At 44.4% G+C, this 16,862-nt stretch overlaps 1 protein-coding gene across 2 annotated transcripts in view; it reads right to left on the bottom strand.

The window, feature by feature from the left end:
* Positions 1-2,470: 2,470 nt before the first annotated feature.
* The window catches only part of AVIL (advillin), a 96,445-nt gene continuing 82,053 nt past the window's right edge, over positions 2,471-16,862 (bottom strand). For both annotated transcript variants that reach the window (XM_068267406.1, XM_068267405.1), the window contains exons 17-20: positions 12,797-12,985; positions 10,349-10,417; positions 7,636-7,767; positions 2,471-3,019 (exon numbers count right to left, since the gene is read on the bottom strand). In XM_068267406.1, the coding sequence (XP_068123507.1) occupies positions 2,906-3,019; positions 7,636-7,767; positions 10,349-10,417; positions 12,797-12,985 (504 nt within the window). In that variant the 3' untranslated portion in view covers positions 2,471-2,905. The remainder of the gene's footprint in view (positions 3,020-7,635; positions 7,768-10,348; positions 10,418-12,796; positions 12,986-16,862) is intronic.

Raw genomic sequence — 16,862 nt, 5'->3', positions numbered from 1 at the left:
ATATAAATTTACTATAACCTGCCAAGTGTTTTTCTTTTGAATCCCTCCCAGGGTCCCGTGTCTGCTGGCTTGTAACCCCGCCCCCTTGCAGGAAAGGGCCTCGCTACTTTCTCTACTCCTCTTTTCTGCAAGTTGGTGGACAGTGGGAGGGATTCAGAAGGAAAAGCCCGGCAGGTTGTTATAACTTTATATTAGAAGACAATTCATTGAATGTGTAATACACACAAAATATGCTCTGTTGTAAATGTATTTTTATTTCAAGTTTGCTTTAATGTCTAGGTTTATTTTATTTTTATTTTTTTGGGGGGAGGGGGAGGAGGGAGAGTTTTACATTTTCATAATGTGGAAATGGGTAAAGCCATTTGTGGGTTATCATATATATCATGTTTTCCGCTCTGGGAATTGTACCTCACTTCCTGCCGGACAAGAACTGAGTAAATCTCTTCAAAAGAGAGAGACACAGCAACATGATTTTTTCGTGGAAAAGGGCCCTTAAAGTGTACCAGAGATAAATGAATATAAAAGTGTTTTACATATCTGGGGCTTCCTCCAGCTCCCACGCAGTCTTCTCCGCCACCTTGTTCCCCTGGTAGCAGCCCCATTAGCTTGGCCAGTCAGGGTACACTGCGCATGTGCGGCTCGGCACTACTGTGCAGGCGCAGAACGCACCCAGCTGCAGGAGCAAGACGGGGGTTATAACAACCAGTCAGCACAGTTGGCTCATGTGCACACACCCGTCTCGCTCCCATGGCTGGGAGTGTTCTGCGCCTGTACAGTAGTGCCATGAAAGTACAGAGTGCTCCTGGTCACGGGGGCACACGGCCGGGCCACGCATGCACAATACTGACTCGCCAAGGTAACAGGCTGCTACCGGGCGAACGAGGAGGTGGAGGAGGACGGCGTGGGAGTGATCAGTGCAGAGGGGGCTGGAGATAGCCCCAGGTATGTATAAAACTTTTATATTAGTTTATCTCAGGTTTCCTTTAAAGGGAAGATTCAGGGAGGGTGGTTAAAAAATAAAAATCAATTTGCACTTACCTGGGGCTTCCTCCAGCCCGTGGCAGGCAGGAGGTGCCCTCGCCGCCGCTCCGCAGGCTCCCGGTGGTCTCCGGTGGCCGGCCAGGCCGGCTGCCAGGTCGGGCTCTTCTGCGCTCCAAGGCCCGGCACTTCTGTGTCCCACGCCGGCGCGCTGACGTCATCGGACGTCCGCCGGGCTGTACTGCGCAGACGCAGAACTACTGCGCCTGCGCAGTACAGCCCGGAGGACGTCCGATGACGTCAGCGCGCCGGCGTGGGACGCAGAAATGCCGGTCCTTGGAGCGCAGAAGAGCCCGACCTGGCAGCCGGCCAGGTCGGGTCGGCCAGCGGAGACCACCGGGAGCCTGCGGAGCAGCGGCGAGGGCACCTCCTGCCTGCCACGGGCTGGAGGAGGCCCCAGGTAAGTGGAAATTGATTTTTATTTTTTAACCACCCTCCCTGAACCTTCCCTTTAAACCAAGCAGTCTTGTGAGTCTGACATCCCTGTCACACTGCACAGCTAGTCAAGTGACCACACATCTTAAGGCTCATACACACATCAGACTATAGTCTTTGGAAAATGAAAGATCACAGACCAATCTTACCACCCTTCATGTAGTATGAGAGCCATACTCTACAGTCTTTTCTATGGAGCTGAACTCCACATCAGAAAAAAATCTTTGCAAGATGCTGCACACACAGATGCTGTACAGACACAAAAGATCAGTATCTGCAAAAGATCTGTTCCTGCCAAAAATCCATTCCTGCAAATTGCAATGATAGTCTATGAGATCTGCAGATCATCATACACACATGATTTAACTGACATTCATCTTCAGATCAAGCAATCATCTGCAGATCTGAAAATCCATCCTGGTGGATCTGATCTGCAGATGAATGTCAGTTAAATCATGTGTGTATGATAATCTGCAGATCTCATAGACTATCATTGCAATTTGCAGGAATGGATTTTTGGCAGGAACAGATCTTTTGCAGATACTGATCTTTTGTGTCTGTACAGCATCTGTGTGTGCAGCATCTTGCAAAGATTTTTTTCTGATGTGGAGTTCAGCTCCATAGAAAAGACTGTGTAGAGTATGGCTCTCATACTACATGAAGGGTGGTAAGATTGGTCTGTGATCTTTCATTTTCAAAAGACTATGGTCTGATGTGTGTATGTGGCCTTACTCAGAACAAGTAAAAAAAAAAAGACTATGTAGTTTTTCAGAAAATCCATTAAAAAAAATTCAAATAATTTTTTTAAACCAGTGGAATGACATTTTGCTGTGGTACACTAAGGGGACAGAGGGGGCACATGGGGCTATAGAGGAGGTACAGAGGACACAAATGGCACATTGTTTCAACTTATGGACAGATTCAGGTTAAGAACAAACCTACAGCCCCTATCTCTTTCGTTAACCATGAACTACCCGTACATCAAAAAAAGTCAGAATTTCTTTTCCAATAACAAAGCATGGCAAATAAAGTTTATTAATCATGGCACCTTAAGAAAATCTCAGGCTCTATAAAATAGGAATAAATCCCTGTATATTACACAGACTAAGGCAGGAGGGAATGCCATTGATGTATGCCTGACTCACAGGTGGTGCTTGTGGAGCTTTGCTAAGCATTCTGGGAATTAGGACAGAAAGTGCTGAAATGTAGTGAAGCAGTGTCCCATAGCTTGTAGAAAAGATAGGATAGTGAATGCTTATGTTGTATTGTTACAGCTCATCGGAGGTATGTGGTGCGGGTAGCATCTTGTAGCTGTATTTCGTTTCATACATACATACTCAGTGCTGCCTGACAGCCAGTTATTCCACTTGCTGAGAAGGAATGAAATGCTCATGAGTAATGCCCAAGTCTTATAGGTAGCAGAACAGCCGTCTTAGAAGAATCCCAGCTGCTTCTTCAGGTTCAGCTGTTTCCACGGAGGTAGAGCTGAAAACTTTCCTCTGTCCATCCCAAACACAGTCACAAAGTCGCGGTCTGACAGGTAGTTCTAGAAAGGAAGGACAGAGAATAAAGCAGCTGCTAACTCCTAATTCATGGCTGCTTCTGGTCATGTGATCACAGAGGCTTTATTTCACACAGAAAATATAGTGGTTTGGAGCTCTGCTAATTAGTGCTAGATTTAGAACGTTTATTAAAAAAAAAACTACCGTATGTATTCTTTAAAGGGAATCTGAATTGAAAATAAACTTATATGCTTTGTATGTGTATTATAGCTAATAAATAGAACATCAGTAGCAAAGAAAAACATCTCATGTTTCTAGTGCAGGAAGAGTTAAGAAACTTCACTTGTTATCTATGCAAAAGAGCTTCTCTGGTCTCTCCGACCAAGCTTTGTCGGCTACAGTGCGGTTTTCTGAAGCACTTATCTCAACCTATTTCTCACTGTTTCATTGTTTAAAGTTTTACTGCAGGAAAGTTCAAAGGGTCATTACTTCTGCTCTGTTTCATAGTTTAAAATACAGAGTGTAGTGTGTAAACTGCAAATATTAGAGAATGATGCAATGTTTAAGCTATAAAAATGATACTTTTCTTTGCTACTAATGTTCTATTAATTATCCATACTACACATACAGTTCATTATATCATAAGGTTTTTCGCTTCAGTGTTACTTCAATAGCATTGCAATACATATTATGTTTTATGTTGATCTTATTTGCTTTTCTTCATAATGGCTAATTATATTTAGCAGACTTCCCTTGGAAGTTGAGTTGCTAGCTAGTATTATACTCCAAGATTACGGTAGTTTGATTTGTCACAAGCTAGCCATGCACAGCTGGATAACTGTCTAATATGGCAATCAATTGAGCCAGTCATTCTATGAACACAGATGTGCTCCCTCAAACTGCAGCATCTCCTTCAGCGTCACATGACAACACTAGTAGTTACCATAAATACAGTACTTGGAAGATGCGCTCCCCTTCTCAAGAAGCCTAAATGTAAGCAGGAAGTTTGGGCACAGGCTAGCAGTAGAAGTGTGAGTGCCACCATAGGCACCTACATAAATAGCGGCTGTAGTGTGAAATTTGGACGTCCGTGGTGCCCGATAAATAAATAAAAATCAGGCGCTGGCCTGCCCAGAATGCAAAATACGGAAGTGTCTCCTATTTATAGCCGTATTTTGCATTGCAGGCAGCCCCACTGTTCACCATCTATCGGGCACAGCGGGTGCCTAAATTTCACACTTGGTAAGGGGTTGGGTTAAGGTTAGACCGGGGGGGGGGGGGGGGGGTAAGAATAGTTGCCCAGGGGTCGTTAAAGTTTGGCGTTCGGGAGGGTGGTTAAGGTCAGATATCATAGAGGGAGGGTTGTGTGTGACAATAGGGTTAGGTCTTGCTGTAGTAAAACATCTAGGATTTTTTTTCCCTTCTGGGGCTAATTGGACCATGCCTTGTAAGGGTTTTTTGCCTTCCTCTGGATCAACAGGGATGTGTGAGGGAGCAGGCTGGTGTTGTACTTTGTTCTCTGGTTGAACTCAATGGACTTATGTCTTTTTTCAACCCAAATAACTATGTAACATTTACTGATACATTACAGATGAAAAATACCATTGTATATTCTACTGTCTGCTATTCCCAGGCACTCAAATTCCCCCTCATCTCTATTTGATGTACACCCTCCATGTACCTACCTGGTTGTGGCAATACCATGTAGCGTCTGGTCATAGTAATGCACCATAATCCTTTTTCTTTGTAATTTTGCTTGAGGTGATACATTTTTCTGAGCCTTTTTGGTAGATATATATATATATACACTGTATACAGAAGAAGACCCCATTGTCTGTAGGAGATGTCTTGAGAAAGTTCTGTGGGGAGCACATCTTCCATGTATTGTATTTAAACAAGTGAGTCAGTAATCATCATTTTGCAAAGATGCGGCCGGAGGCTGCAGCCATCGCTGGACAACAGCTTGATGAGTAAAGAAGCTGGATCAGGATGGTTGCACATATACTAGCTCCCCTATTGCTTCTTCATTGTACTGGAGCCCCTACACCTATTTAACTTATACTGGGGGACACCTGTACCTACCTAGCCTATACAGGGGAGACACCTGTACCTACCTTGCCTATACTGGGAGACACCTGTACCTACCTTGCCTATACTGGGAGACACCTGTACCTACCTTGCCTATACTGGGAGACACCTGTACCTACCTTGCCTATACTGGGAGACACCTGTACCTACCTTGCCTATACTGGGAGACACCTGTACCTACCTTGCCTATACTGGGAGACACCTGTACCTACCTTGCCTATACTGGGAGACACCTGTACCAACCTTGCCTATACTGGGAGACACCTGTACCTACCTAGCCTATACTGGGAGACAGCTGTACCTACCTAGCCTAGTAGTAGCAGTAGGGTATTGTACCGTGTTAGCCATCAGTAAAAGCAAGAAGTTTTAAATCAGGATAATACCATTTATTGGCTAACTACAAATGAATAAGAATAAACAAGCTTTCGGCCTTGCAGCCTTCGTCAGGTTTACATCCTGTTAGTTTGCAAGCTGGTGGTACACACAGCTTATATACATGCAACATCAAAAGGGAAAACAGATATTTTTTTCAAGCATAAATACATCATTAAGATGCCTTAATACAAACAGACCTGAACTTGTGACCTAAGAATTTACGATACCTCTGGGTCAATCCTAACACCAGGTCTGTGAGCAATGGAGTAAACAAGGATCCTTATCTTACCCCATTTAGATGGTCTGTTTGTATTAAGGCATCTTAATGATGTATTTATGCTTGAAAAAAAATATCTGTTTTCCCTTTTGATGTTGCATGTATATAGCTGCCTGTACCACCAGCTTGCAAACTAACAGGATGTAAACCTGACGAAGGCTGCAAGGCCGAAAGCTTGTTTATTCTTATTCATTTGTAGTTAGCCAATAAATGGTATCATCTTGATTTAAAACTTCTTGCTTCTACCTAGCCTATACAGGGGGACACTTGTACCTACCTAGCCTATATGGGGGGACACCTGTACCTACCTAGCCTATATGGGGGGACACCTGTACCTACCAAGCCTGTGCTGGGGGATACCTGTACCTACCCCTAGCTAGCCTATACTGGGAGACACCTGTAGCTAGCTAGCCTATACTGGGAGACACGTGTACCTGGCTACCTACAATAAATCTGCAGGGGATTCCGAAGACATGTGCACTGCACGGTGGGTGACAGGACAAATGGTGTATAAATGCACGCACGGTGGTAAGTTTATACACTGGGGGGGGGGGGTCGAATCTGCCCAACTTCTTTAGATGTATGGCCAGCTTTACATTTGTATATGTGCAAATTGAGCAGCTGCAGCTTGGAAGTATAAATGATCAGAGATTTTGGGGGAGTCAATTTGAAATTTAGTTTAGATTTTGTGTTCCAAGCATTTATTAAACTCAAAATGTATACTAGACCCTTGCTTCACACGTTTTGGTAAGTTACAGGAAAAAAAGTTATGAAAATTAACCACTTGTGGACCGCGGTGTTAAACCCCCCTAGTGACCTGTCCAAGTTACAGGAAAAGTTATGAAAATTAACCACTTGTGGACCGCGGTGTTAAGCCATTTTTTTTAAGTAATTGGGCCACTGCAGCTTTAAGGCCTAGCTGCAGGGCCGTACAACTCAGCACACAAGTGATCCCCCCCACCCCCTTTTCTCCCCACCTACAGAGCTCTGTGTTGGTGGAGGTTTTTTTTTATAAGTATTTATTTTATTCATTGTTGAGTACATTTGACCTGTTTTAATTTATTTTATATTCCTCCCTCCCCCCACCAGACACTTAGCATGATCGGCTGTCATAGGCTTCAACCCATGACAGCGGATCACTTTTGTGCCTGCCAGGGGGACAGCTGTGTCACACGCCTGTCCCCAGTACAGCGCTGCTGCAGATCGCAGCGCTGCACAATGTTTATAGATGGCGGTTTCGCCTTCTAAAAGTCTCCGATCAGTGATCGCCGCTGGGAGACTGATGGCAGAGCTCCGCCTTCCAAGCGGAGATCCTGCTAGCCCCATAGAAGGCCGTTCATGCCAGTCGGCGTGGAGCGGTCCTGAGGCTGCCGCCACGTTCACGCCAATTGGGATGGAACGGTCGGCAAGGAGTTAATTGGATCACTTTTTGCATAAAAATCCAGAAAGAAGAAACTGAAACACAGCTCTTTGTTCTGCAGTGGAAAGCTCCTTCAGCTTATGATTCGCTTCTGAAGAGGAGATAACATTATCTTTTGTTTGCATTCCTCTGTTGCTACATTCCCAGTGCTGAAAAGGAGCTGTCTCTGCTTCTAGCATACACATTGTTGAGAAATCATCACTAGATTTTAATAAATAATAAAAGCAGCTATGAATAAAATGCAATGGCAGCTTTCAGAGCAGATACACTGTACTTTGGGAACTTGTAATATGTAAATGGACAATATTATTTGTGCACAAAAGCAAATATGGTAACTGAATGGGTAAGAAGTAGGAAAACACATTTTTATTGAATTATATTTTATATGCAGCAGTGTTTAATACCGGTTTGCCTATCCAAGTCTATCTTCTAGAGAGCATGATTTGGCATGACTCACACATATATAGCCTTCCTTTTCTTCCCCATTCACAGGTTCTCACCTCTTTCTTTGAGGGATCCACATTTTCTGGCAGCTCCTCTTTCTGCTTTCCTTTTAAAGCATCAATCGGGAAACACTGAAAGGTGCTGCTTGGAGATGGGGAGCTTGGGGACAAGGCCACTCCATTCACTTCCTGTAACAAAAGACAGCATAGTACAGCCTTCAGAAACACAAAGCACAAATCATCCAGCATCCTGTCAGCTGAATAGGATCTAAAGCTGAGTGCTCTGCTCAGTAGAAGATTCACTCAGGGGCGTAGCAATAGGGGGTGCAGAGGTAGCGACCGCATCGGGGCCCTTGGGCCAGAGGGGCCCTCCCTCAACTGCAGTATTAGCTCTCTATTGGTCCTGTGCTCATAATAATCACTTCTTTAGATACTTTGAATAGTGGTAATCATTAACAAACTGTTCCCCATCCCCTTCTTGAACCTCTGACACTGTAGTTGCCATTGGCAGGTTTTGGTGTGCTGTATCAATTGTTATGTATAGCGTGCTTGGGGGGCCCCAATGTAAAACTTGCATCGGGGCCCACATCTCCTTAGCTACGCCACTGGATTCACTTGATGGCAAACTAAATCCAAAATTGAACAGGGCACATTTTTTTTATAGCAGTGAGGTTGGTAAGTGAATGATCGAAGTGTATACCAGCAAATTGTTGGTCTAAAAGACTTCCTCAATCAAATGTGCTGGTCAGTACCCTTCAGCTTGCTTCTGTCCTTTGTAGATTTAGCCGATGGGTCCGTAAATTAGAAGTATGAAACCATGGCCCTAATTCAACTCTGTGTTTTCTCCTAGGTGATATTTTGACACCTAATCTGCCTTTTAACCTCTTGAGGACCAGTGGTTTATACCCCCCTAGTGACCAGGCGGTTTTTTACAATTCAGCACTTTCCCAGTTTATTGGCTGTGTAATACTTAAAGCTATAGGCTTGCTATACACCAGCGGTTCTGGATGCTTGTCTGGTTTACTGGGGCGAAAAGAGATCATTTGCATCAGTAGTGGTGCATTGTGGGTGACCACAAATGTTCACTTGTAGCTGAATTATTGCAAATTTTTATATAAAAAGTCAATTTTTTACTCCCCCCTAAATTGGCCCTACAGCCTATGAGAGGGAAAGATTGTGATCCACTACCGGGGGTGCCACCTTACCGCCGCCCATTGGCTTGATGCGGTTGGGAAGAAGTTAAACATCTGCTCTGCTAGAACGGTCTTTATTGCCGCATGATGCTAAACGACGTTCGTGTGATCGTGCACCTGTACTCATGTCGCAAGATCATGGAGACGACCGATTACTGCTCAAAAAATTGCTGGTCGTCGGGAAAATCTTCAGAAAATCGCGAGGTGGGTATAGGCCTTTACATGTATATGCTAGCAGGAGAAGAAGGCTTGCACTGCTTCTGGGGAAATCATTCACAGTTCCTATGGGGACAACCAATGCTATAGCCTGTTTATTTACATTAATAGCAACTAACAGGGTCTTTCTTATTTATGTTGTTCTAATGTAAATAAACATCAGCCAGCAGCGAGGAGATCAGAATAATGATCTCCCATAGCCTCAGCTGTTGCCATAGAAACTGTAAATAAATAGCCTTTAGGAGACAAATAGAGATTTATTTTAAAAAGATAAATATGTACAAAACATAGTATTTGTTTGCATATAAATGCCAGCTGTAAAGGCTTGTTTTTTTTGTTTTTGTTTTTTTTTTGTTTGTTTTTTTTAACAGCAGTATTTCTTGAAGGCAAGTGTTATGATGTCACAGCCTCATCCCTCCCCTAGGCCTACAGGAATAGCATTGCCATGTCTACTACACACTGCATCATAGTAGGGAAACATACACCATTTCTATGGTAGTCCATAGAAGAAATACATTTCTTCTACATTACTTTTGTAAAGAATAAAAGAAAAACAGAGAATCACCTGTAAGGAGATGGACTAGTCCAAAACCTGTCAGGCATGTTTGAAGTGTACTGTAAGCGACAGCCACATAGGAGAAAAGTAAACTATAGTGCAATTTACTTTGAGAGAAATGTACTTTAAGTATATGCACACTTTTTTGTTTTTTGCAGTTGTGTCTCATGGTAAACAGTGGCAGTAGCTAGTTTCTATTAGAGACCATCAGTGAGATGCAAGTACCTCCAGATTGTATGAAAATGTATGCGCCTTCAAAATGTAGCTACTGTATTTGAATGGCCCATTTTTAAGTTGCATACACTTACATAAAATTTGCATCAACTTGAAATGAGTTGCATCTCACTGGTCATCCCTGCTTCCTAATAACAGTGATTAGTTTCTGCTGACTCACTCATGTGACTTGGCCCTTCATATAAAGCCACAGTACAGACACTATATAACCCTCATCTGAGATGATCATTTTTTCAGCTGAGAATCTTATGTGTATACAGCTGTCAGCCAGATGGCTAAACCACCCATGAGTGCATTGGTCTTCTTCTATCCGGCATCGCTGGATCCCACTCACTTGTTCAACTCCAGTCAGCATCCCTCCTCCCCTCTCCATACAACATCAGGTCTGTACAGCACTTGTTTCCAGAACGATCACCCTAATAATTGATTGATGATCATTGAGGGGACCAGTTACCGAGTGGCTGTATGATGCTTTAGATTTAGGCCTTTCCCATTTCTACTTACATAGAGTTCTTTCCATTGCTCTCTATGGATTGTTTTGTATTTTGAGGTTTGCCATGTAGCACCTTACCCTGGTAATCCTCTGTATGGCTGCAGCATCACCCAATTCTTTCTTCAGCTCTTCATATGATTTACCACCCTACAGGGACATAAAGCAAGTGGCATAAACATACATTATCACTTGCTCTGTATTACAGATATTACATATGCATAGGAAAAACTACACAATGATTCTGTCTTAGGCTGTCCCAGTTACACAAAGACGCACAAAGCAGAATTAAGACAAATAAAACAAGTTGCCCAGCATATGTAGCAGGGGTGTCAAACTCAAATACATAGTGGGCCAAAACTGAACACTGGGACCAAGTTGTGGGCTAACCTCAATGTCTAGTGGCCACCTTCCTTCCTTACAAAATTCCCTGGTGTCTAATGCCCCCTCCCTCCCCTGTAGAGTTCCCTGGTGTCTAGTGGTCCTCCTCCCTCCCCTGTAGCGGTCTCTAGTGTCTAGTGGCCCTCCTCCCTCCCCTATACTGTAACCTGGTGTCTAGTGGCCTCCCTCCCTCCCCTATAATAGTGTTCCCTGGTGTCTAGTGGCCCCCCTCCCCTATAATAGAGTTCCCTGGTGTCCCTCCCCTACACAGTAACCTGGTGTCTAGTGGCCCCCCTCCCTCCCCTATAATAGTGTTCCCTGGTGTTTAGTGGCCCTCCTCCCTACCCTACACAGTAACCTGGTGTCTAGGGGCCCCCCTCCCTCCCCTATAATAGAGTCCGCTGGTGTCTAGTGGCCCTCCTCCCTACCCTATACAATTACCTGGTGTCTAGTGGCCCCCCTCCCTCCCCTTTAGAATTCTCTGGTGTCTAGTGGCCCTCCTCCCTCCCCTATGAAGTTCTCTGGTGTCTAATGCCTCTTATTTCCCCCATACAGTTCCCTGGTGTCTAGTGGCCAGCCTGCCTCCCCTACTCAATTCCCTGGTTTTTAGTGGTCATTTCTTTCTCCCTTATACAATTCCCTGGTGTCTAGTAGCCACCTTCCTTCCTTATACAATACACTGGGGTCTACTGATCCCGCCTCCCTCCAGTATAAAATTTCCTGGTGTTTAGTGACCCACCTCCTTCCGTTATACAGTTCCTCGGTGTCTAGTGCTTCCCCCTCCAGCTCCCCCATATGCCTTCCCTGGTGATATAGGGCTTCACCTTCAGTATAGCTTCCTTGGTGATCTAGAGTGGGCCAAACATAATGTAAAGTGGGGAAACCACATGCGGGCCAAATTTGGTCTGCAGGTCGAACTTTGACATGTATGATATATAGCAATGTTAGTGCAGTTGAAAGGCTTACCTAATAAACAATTTTGTATATATGGCCCATAAATATATGTGGAAAAATGTTGAATTGAATATGCAATGACCTTTCTCAATTATCCTGTATAGTCGGCCTGTACCCCCTGCCCAACTCCATCGTCCAGCTTATTAGTTAAAGCGGATCCGAGATGCAAAACTAACTAACAAGTAACTTGTCTATATATCTTATCTAAAGTTTAGACAGTTTACACAGCAAATCTAGCTGCAAACAGCTTCAACAGTTTATGATTATTTATTCCTGTGATACAATGAGAGTGGCCATGTTCTGTTTGTCATATTACACACAGGCAAGCTGATCTGCATCTCCAGCCCTCAGCCTGTGAAAACTATCAACCTTCTCCTCCTCCTGCCCAGACTGAGCTCCCTTAAGCCCTTGCTGCTAAGGCTCAGGGTACCAAGGTACTCTGGAGAATCTGTGGGCAAGGCTTGTTTAGTCTATAGGGAATTAGATTATTATAACAAAACAAAAAAGTATTTGGCTTGAGGAATGCTCTATAAACTATATGAAAGGAACACAATTATGCAAAGAGTAAAAGTTTATCTCGGATTCACTTCAACTGCACAATGCTGTGTAATAGGCTGGCTTTTTGTACACAAAGGATGACACTTTCAAAAGATATGACTTTATACCTAACTGCTAAAGAAACCTTGGCATATGCTGGACCACGCTCTTCACTTGACTATTTCTTCTAAGGAACTTAGAAAATGGAAAGGTTAGCTGTGAATTAGATGCCGTATCGCAGTTTATAACAAATGCTGGTCTGCTGTACTTTATTTGTATTGCTCAGATACTGGTCTATCAAGTCCCAACTCCAGGTACTGATGTTCCCCAGGTCTGTGTTGGCAGAACTTGCCTATATCTGTGTATGAGCTCCTTGACCAGTTTATGTTAGTGAATCATGTGTTTAGGAGAGTCCCTTCAATGGGGATTTCCTGCACCACAGACTGCCAGAGCCGCAGTTATCTCAGTCTGTGCCCCACCCGCTTCAATCTAAACATTATGATGGTGATGAGCCAACCAACAGTAGCATCTCTACCCACAGAGCCTGCCGTTATTCTTCAGCTGAATTGCACTTTGGCACATAGTGTATTAGAAGAGCTCTGTTGTATTATACTGTGTGCGAGAAAACCCCATATATTATAGTGTATTCTAACTTACACTCCATTTCTGTGGGTCCCAGGCCAGGAACCACCCTGTGAAGATTGGAGGCTCAAACCCCTGTTTGATGAAGAGTATGGGTGTTTCTGGGTCTCTGCAACTGGGGTGAGTCTTCAAGTAATCCACAGCTGTCACCAAGGCCTCCTTCTTCTCAACTTCATTAGCCTCTGAGCCAATCCACAGAAATATCTGAAAGGAAACAAGTTTATCATCACAGCCTGCTCAGGTTATTAAAGTATTTTAAGACTTCAAAATATTGTTACTTAAAGTGGATCTAAACTCAGAACGTCATCTCTGATCTAAAAGATAAACACAGCATTATACCTTCAGGGCCTGTTTCCACTAGTGCGGTGCGGAATCGCCGCATATCACCGCTGACAAAATCGCATGCGGATGCGATTCCGCATGCGTTTTTTGCCGCGATTTCGCATAGGCAGGGTATATGCGATTTTAACCATGTCACTGCCTGTGTCAATTTACATTACTTTCAATGCGAAATCGCGGGAAAAAACACATGCAAAAACCGCATGCAAAAAACGCATGCGATTTCCCTATTAAATACATTGCCTGCGATTCGCCTGCATTCCACACGCAGGCGAATTCTGCAGGGTCTACCGTGCAGAAAAATCCTGCACATAAAAACGCAAATGAAAACTGACAAGTGGAAACAGTCCCATCCACTTGTATTGCCTATGCGAATCCGCATGCGTTGTCTGCATGCGAATTCGCGCTAGTGGAAACGGGCCCTCAGGGGAAAAAAAAATCTTCATTGCAATTTAGGGAAATCTTAACAAAAAAGTGAAGTTTTTAATTGAAGTGACTTTCAGGAAGCACAGAAAGGGTTAAGCCTCAGTCTTTTCCTGTACAAGCAGAGCAGAGGTGTGCACATTCACAGCTACTAACAAGGATAATTACACTCTAAACAAGCACACACAGCTCAGTGGCTTTCAATGGCAATTTTATGTGGTAAGAAATCTTTTCATTATGTGCTGTGCAAGAGTTTGGGTCCACTTTAAGTGTATTGAAAATAGGGCCCTGATCAATAACAGTATTCAAAATGCTTGTATTATTAATGTTACCCTTATTTTAAGGGCTGGTTCACATGCGCATCTGCCCCGCGTGTACCGCCGGCTTTTGGGACTTTGCGTTAAACACTCCCATTCAAATGAATGGGAGTGTTTTTCACCAGGCTTTTACTGGCGTTCACGCGAAGGCAGAGTTTGGATCCCGATTTTCCCTGACGTTCAAGGCGACCGTGGATGATACATGTAGCGTCCTGGGGCAGTTAACCGCCACAGCTAATGTTCCCTATGGGGAAAAAACGCTGACCGCAAACGAAAGCCGCTAAAAGCCGGAACGCGACGCCGCTGCAACACTGCCAAACGCAACGCTGCCAAAAGCTGGGCAGATACCCGTGTGAACCAGCCCTAAAGCAGAATTTAAACTGAATAGCATAATTGGCTTACTTCCTGTTTCCTACTTTTAAGTCCACTGTCACCCCTTTGTCTCTGTGTGAGTCTCATCCAGGGCCTTTTCTGGCCATTTTGATGTCCCAGGGAAAGCACCTTATACCCACTTTCCCCAGTCTTTAGAATGTGAAAATCATAACCGACATTACTTTTTACAAGAACCAATAACAAATTATGTATGGAACTTATTTTGTTTCTCAAAAGTAAGTGTTTAATGGATATACAAACTTATAGCCACTTCGGATATACCTCACTGGCTCAATCTCACTGATACTACAAACAAGGGGTGTGTATCCAACACGAATACAAAAAATAAATAGAAATAAAACATATGCTGTTGATGTACAATCTAGGCCTTTTCTGGATTTCCAGTACAATAATTCAATATGTAGAGCTGCAACAATCAAAACCAAACAGACCAAATATAAAGCTGGGTACACATAGTACAATTTTCCTTCAGATCGACAGATTGATCAGAAAATTTCCGATCGGTCCGATAAAATTCCGATCAATAACGTCCAATAACGCCTTTGATGAAATGTACCTGTGGGAACTAGTAATGGTCAATAAGATGCAAATTATTTCGAGTTGATGCAGGATTAAGCAAATTTTGTATGTGAATATACTGTATGCAGCTTGAAACTGGACCAATCGAATCTCACCTCAGCAGGATTTGAATGGTTCTTGTTCAAGCTGCATAAATTTCCATACAACATTTGTATATTGCTGCATCAACTCAAAATTATTTACATCTCATTGACAATCCCTAGAACTTCCAGCACCGTGTGCGGTCACCAGGCTTTTATTAACAGCCATCATTTTGAAATAAGCCAAAATACTGCTATTGTATCTTAAAGGGACACTTAAGTCAAACAAAAAAAATGAGTTTTACTCACCTGGGGCTTCCAATAGCCCCCTGCAGGGCCAGCCTTTGACCTGAGCGACCGGTGCGATCGCTCAGGGCGCCGGCTTCCAGGGGGCGCTCCTGTCCCCTGGCCACATGTCTTGATATGAAGGCTGCCGCTGCGGGCCCCGGCTGGGTCCTCTCGCTCCGCCCCCTGGTGCCGCTGCTGGGGGCGAACACGTCCGTGATGGAGGGGGAGCCGCAGCGCGGGGAGGGCAGCCGGACCTCTCCCTCCCTTCCTCTCCGGGCCACCCTCCGTGCTCCCCCTCCGATCCGATGCAGACTGCAGGCAGCAGAGATAACAACTCACCTCCCTGGTTCCGATCGCCGGCGCCTCTCACTTGCCGCTGGTCTCCTCTTCTACATACATAGTCACTGATACACACTAAACTTCCTGCTTAACAGGAAGTTTAGTGTGTATCTGTAACTATGTAGAAGAGAGGAGTTCAGCGTCAAATGAGAGGCGCCGGCGATCGGGAGGTGAGTTGTTATCTCTGCTGCCTGCAGTCTGCATTGGATCAGAAGGGGGAGCACGGAGGGTGGCCCGGGAGAGGAAGGGAGGGAGAGGTCCGGCTGCCCTCCCCGCGGCTCCCCCTCCACTATGAGGGGATGGGGGAGGGTACCTACCTACCTACTCTATACTGGGGGCAGCTACCTATCTAGCCAATATTGGGGGCACCTACCTATCTAACCTACACTGGGGGTGGCTACCTATCTAGCCAATACTGGGGGCACCTACCTATACTGGGGGGCAGCTACCTATCTAACCTATACTGGGGGCACCTATCTAACATGTACTGGGGGCAGCTACCTATCTAACCTATACTGGGGGGCAGCTACCTATCTAACCTATACTGGGGGGCAGCTACCTATCTAATCTACACTGGGGGAACGTCTGTGTTTAGGGGGTAGAAAAAAGGGACGGGGAGACACCGGGAGCCCAATCTGGTGTAGTATCTCACGTGTGGTTATTTCAGTTGGTAAGAAATGATCAAATATACTCACAAAGCTGGGTTGCGTGTAGGGCAACCAGTCTTAAAACGCATGTGGGGAAGTACCGTCCCCACTCGGCCTTGTGAGGTACTCTCGGTGGTCGCAGCTCCTCTGAAAATGGTTACCACCTGCCAGGCGGTGACCCCTAGTCCTTGGAGGGAGGGGTTATAAAGCAACACGGGGGGGGGGGGGGGATAGGAGGCGCCCTATTGGGTACTGCAAGCACAACACTTCCGTCGAAGACGGGAAATTTACCAGGTATACCATAGATTAGTTTAATCAAACTACTGATCAATATTGGTATGTGCTCCTGATATAGAAGGTGTTAGTATCTGTTTGAATGGTTATTCAGGTAATTTTAGTAGCAAATGGAACGATCCTACCTTAATGAGCAGTCATTCCATAGTGGTTGTAAGAAAACAATCTTTATTGGAGCACTCAATTAATGACTACGCGTTTCGCGGTTCAAGACTGCTTCATCAGGTCGTGTATCGTGCCTTATAATAGAAGAGAGAAGACATGGCGCTAAATACAGGGGACAGACTCCCATTCAATAAAAATACAATACAATAACAATAACAAAAAATAATAAATAAAAATACACACACATAGCAGTATGTGATCCACTTATATAACACGGTTAGCAATTGAATTTGTGGATATATCCATGAGACAAGCAGAACCAAACATTTCACAATGT

This window comes from Hyperolius riggenbachi, chromosome 2 (genome assembly GCF_040937935.1).
Source record: "Hyperolius riggenbachi isolate aHypRig1 chromosome 2, aHypRig1.pri, whole genome shotgun sequence".
In the NCBI taxonomy this organism is placed as follows: domain Eukaryota; kingdom Metazoa; phylum Chordata; class Amphibia; order Anura; family Hyperoliidae; genus Hyperolius; species Hyperolius riggenbachi.
Note: the sequence above shows the minus strand (reverse complement) of the source record. Positions and strands in the feature narration are given on the sequence as shown.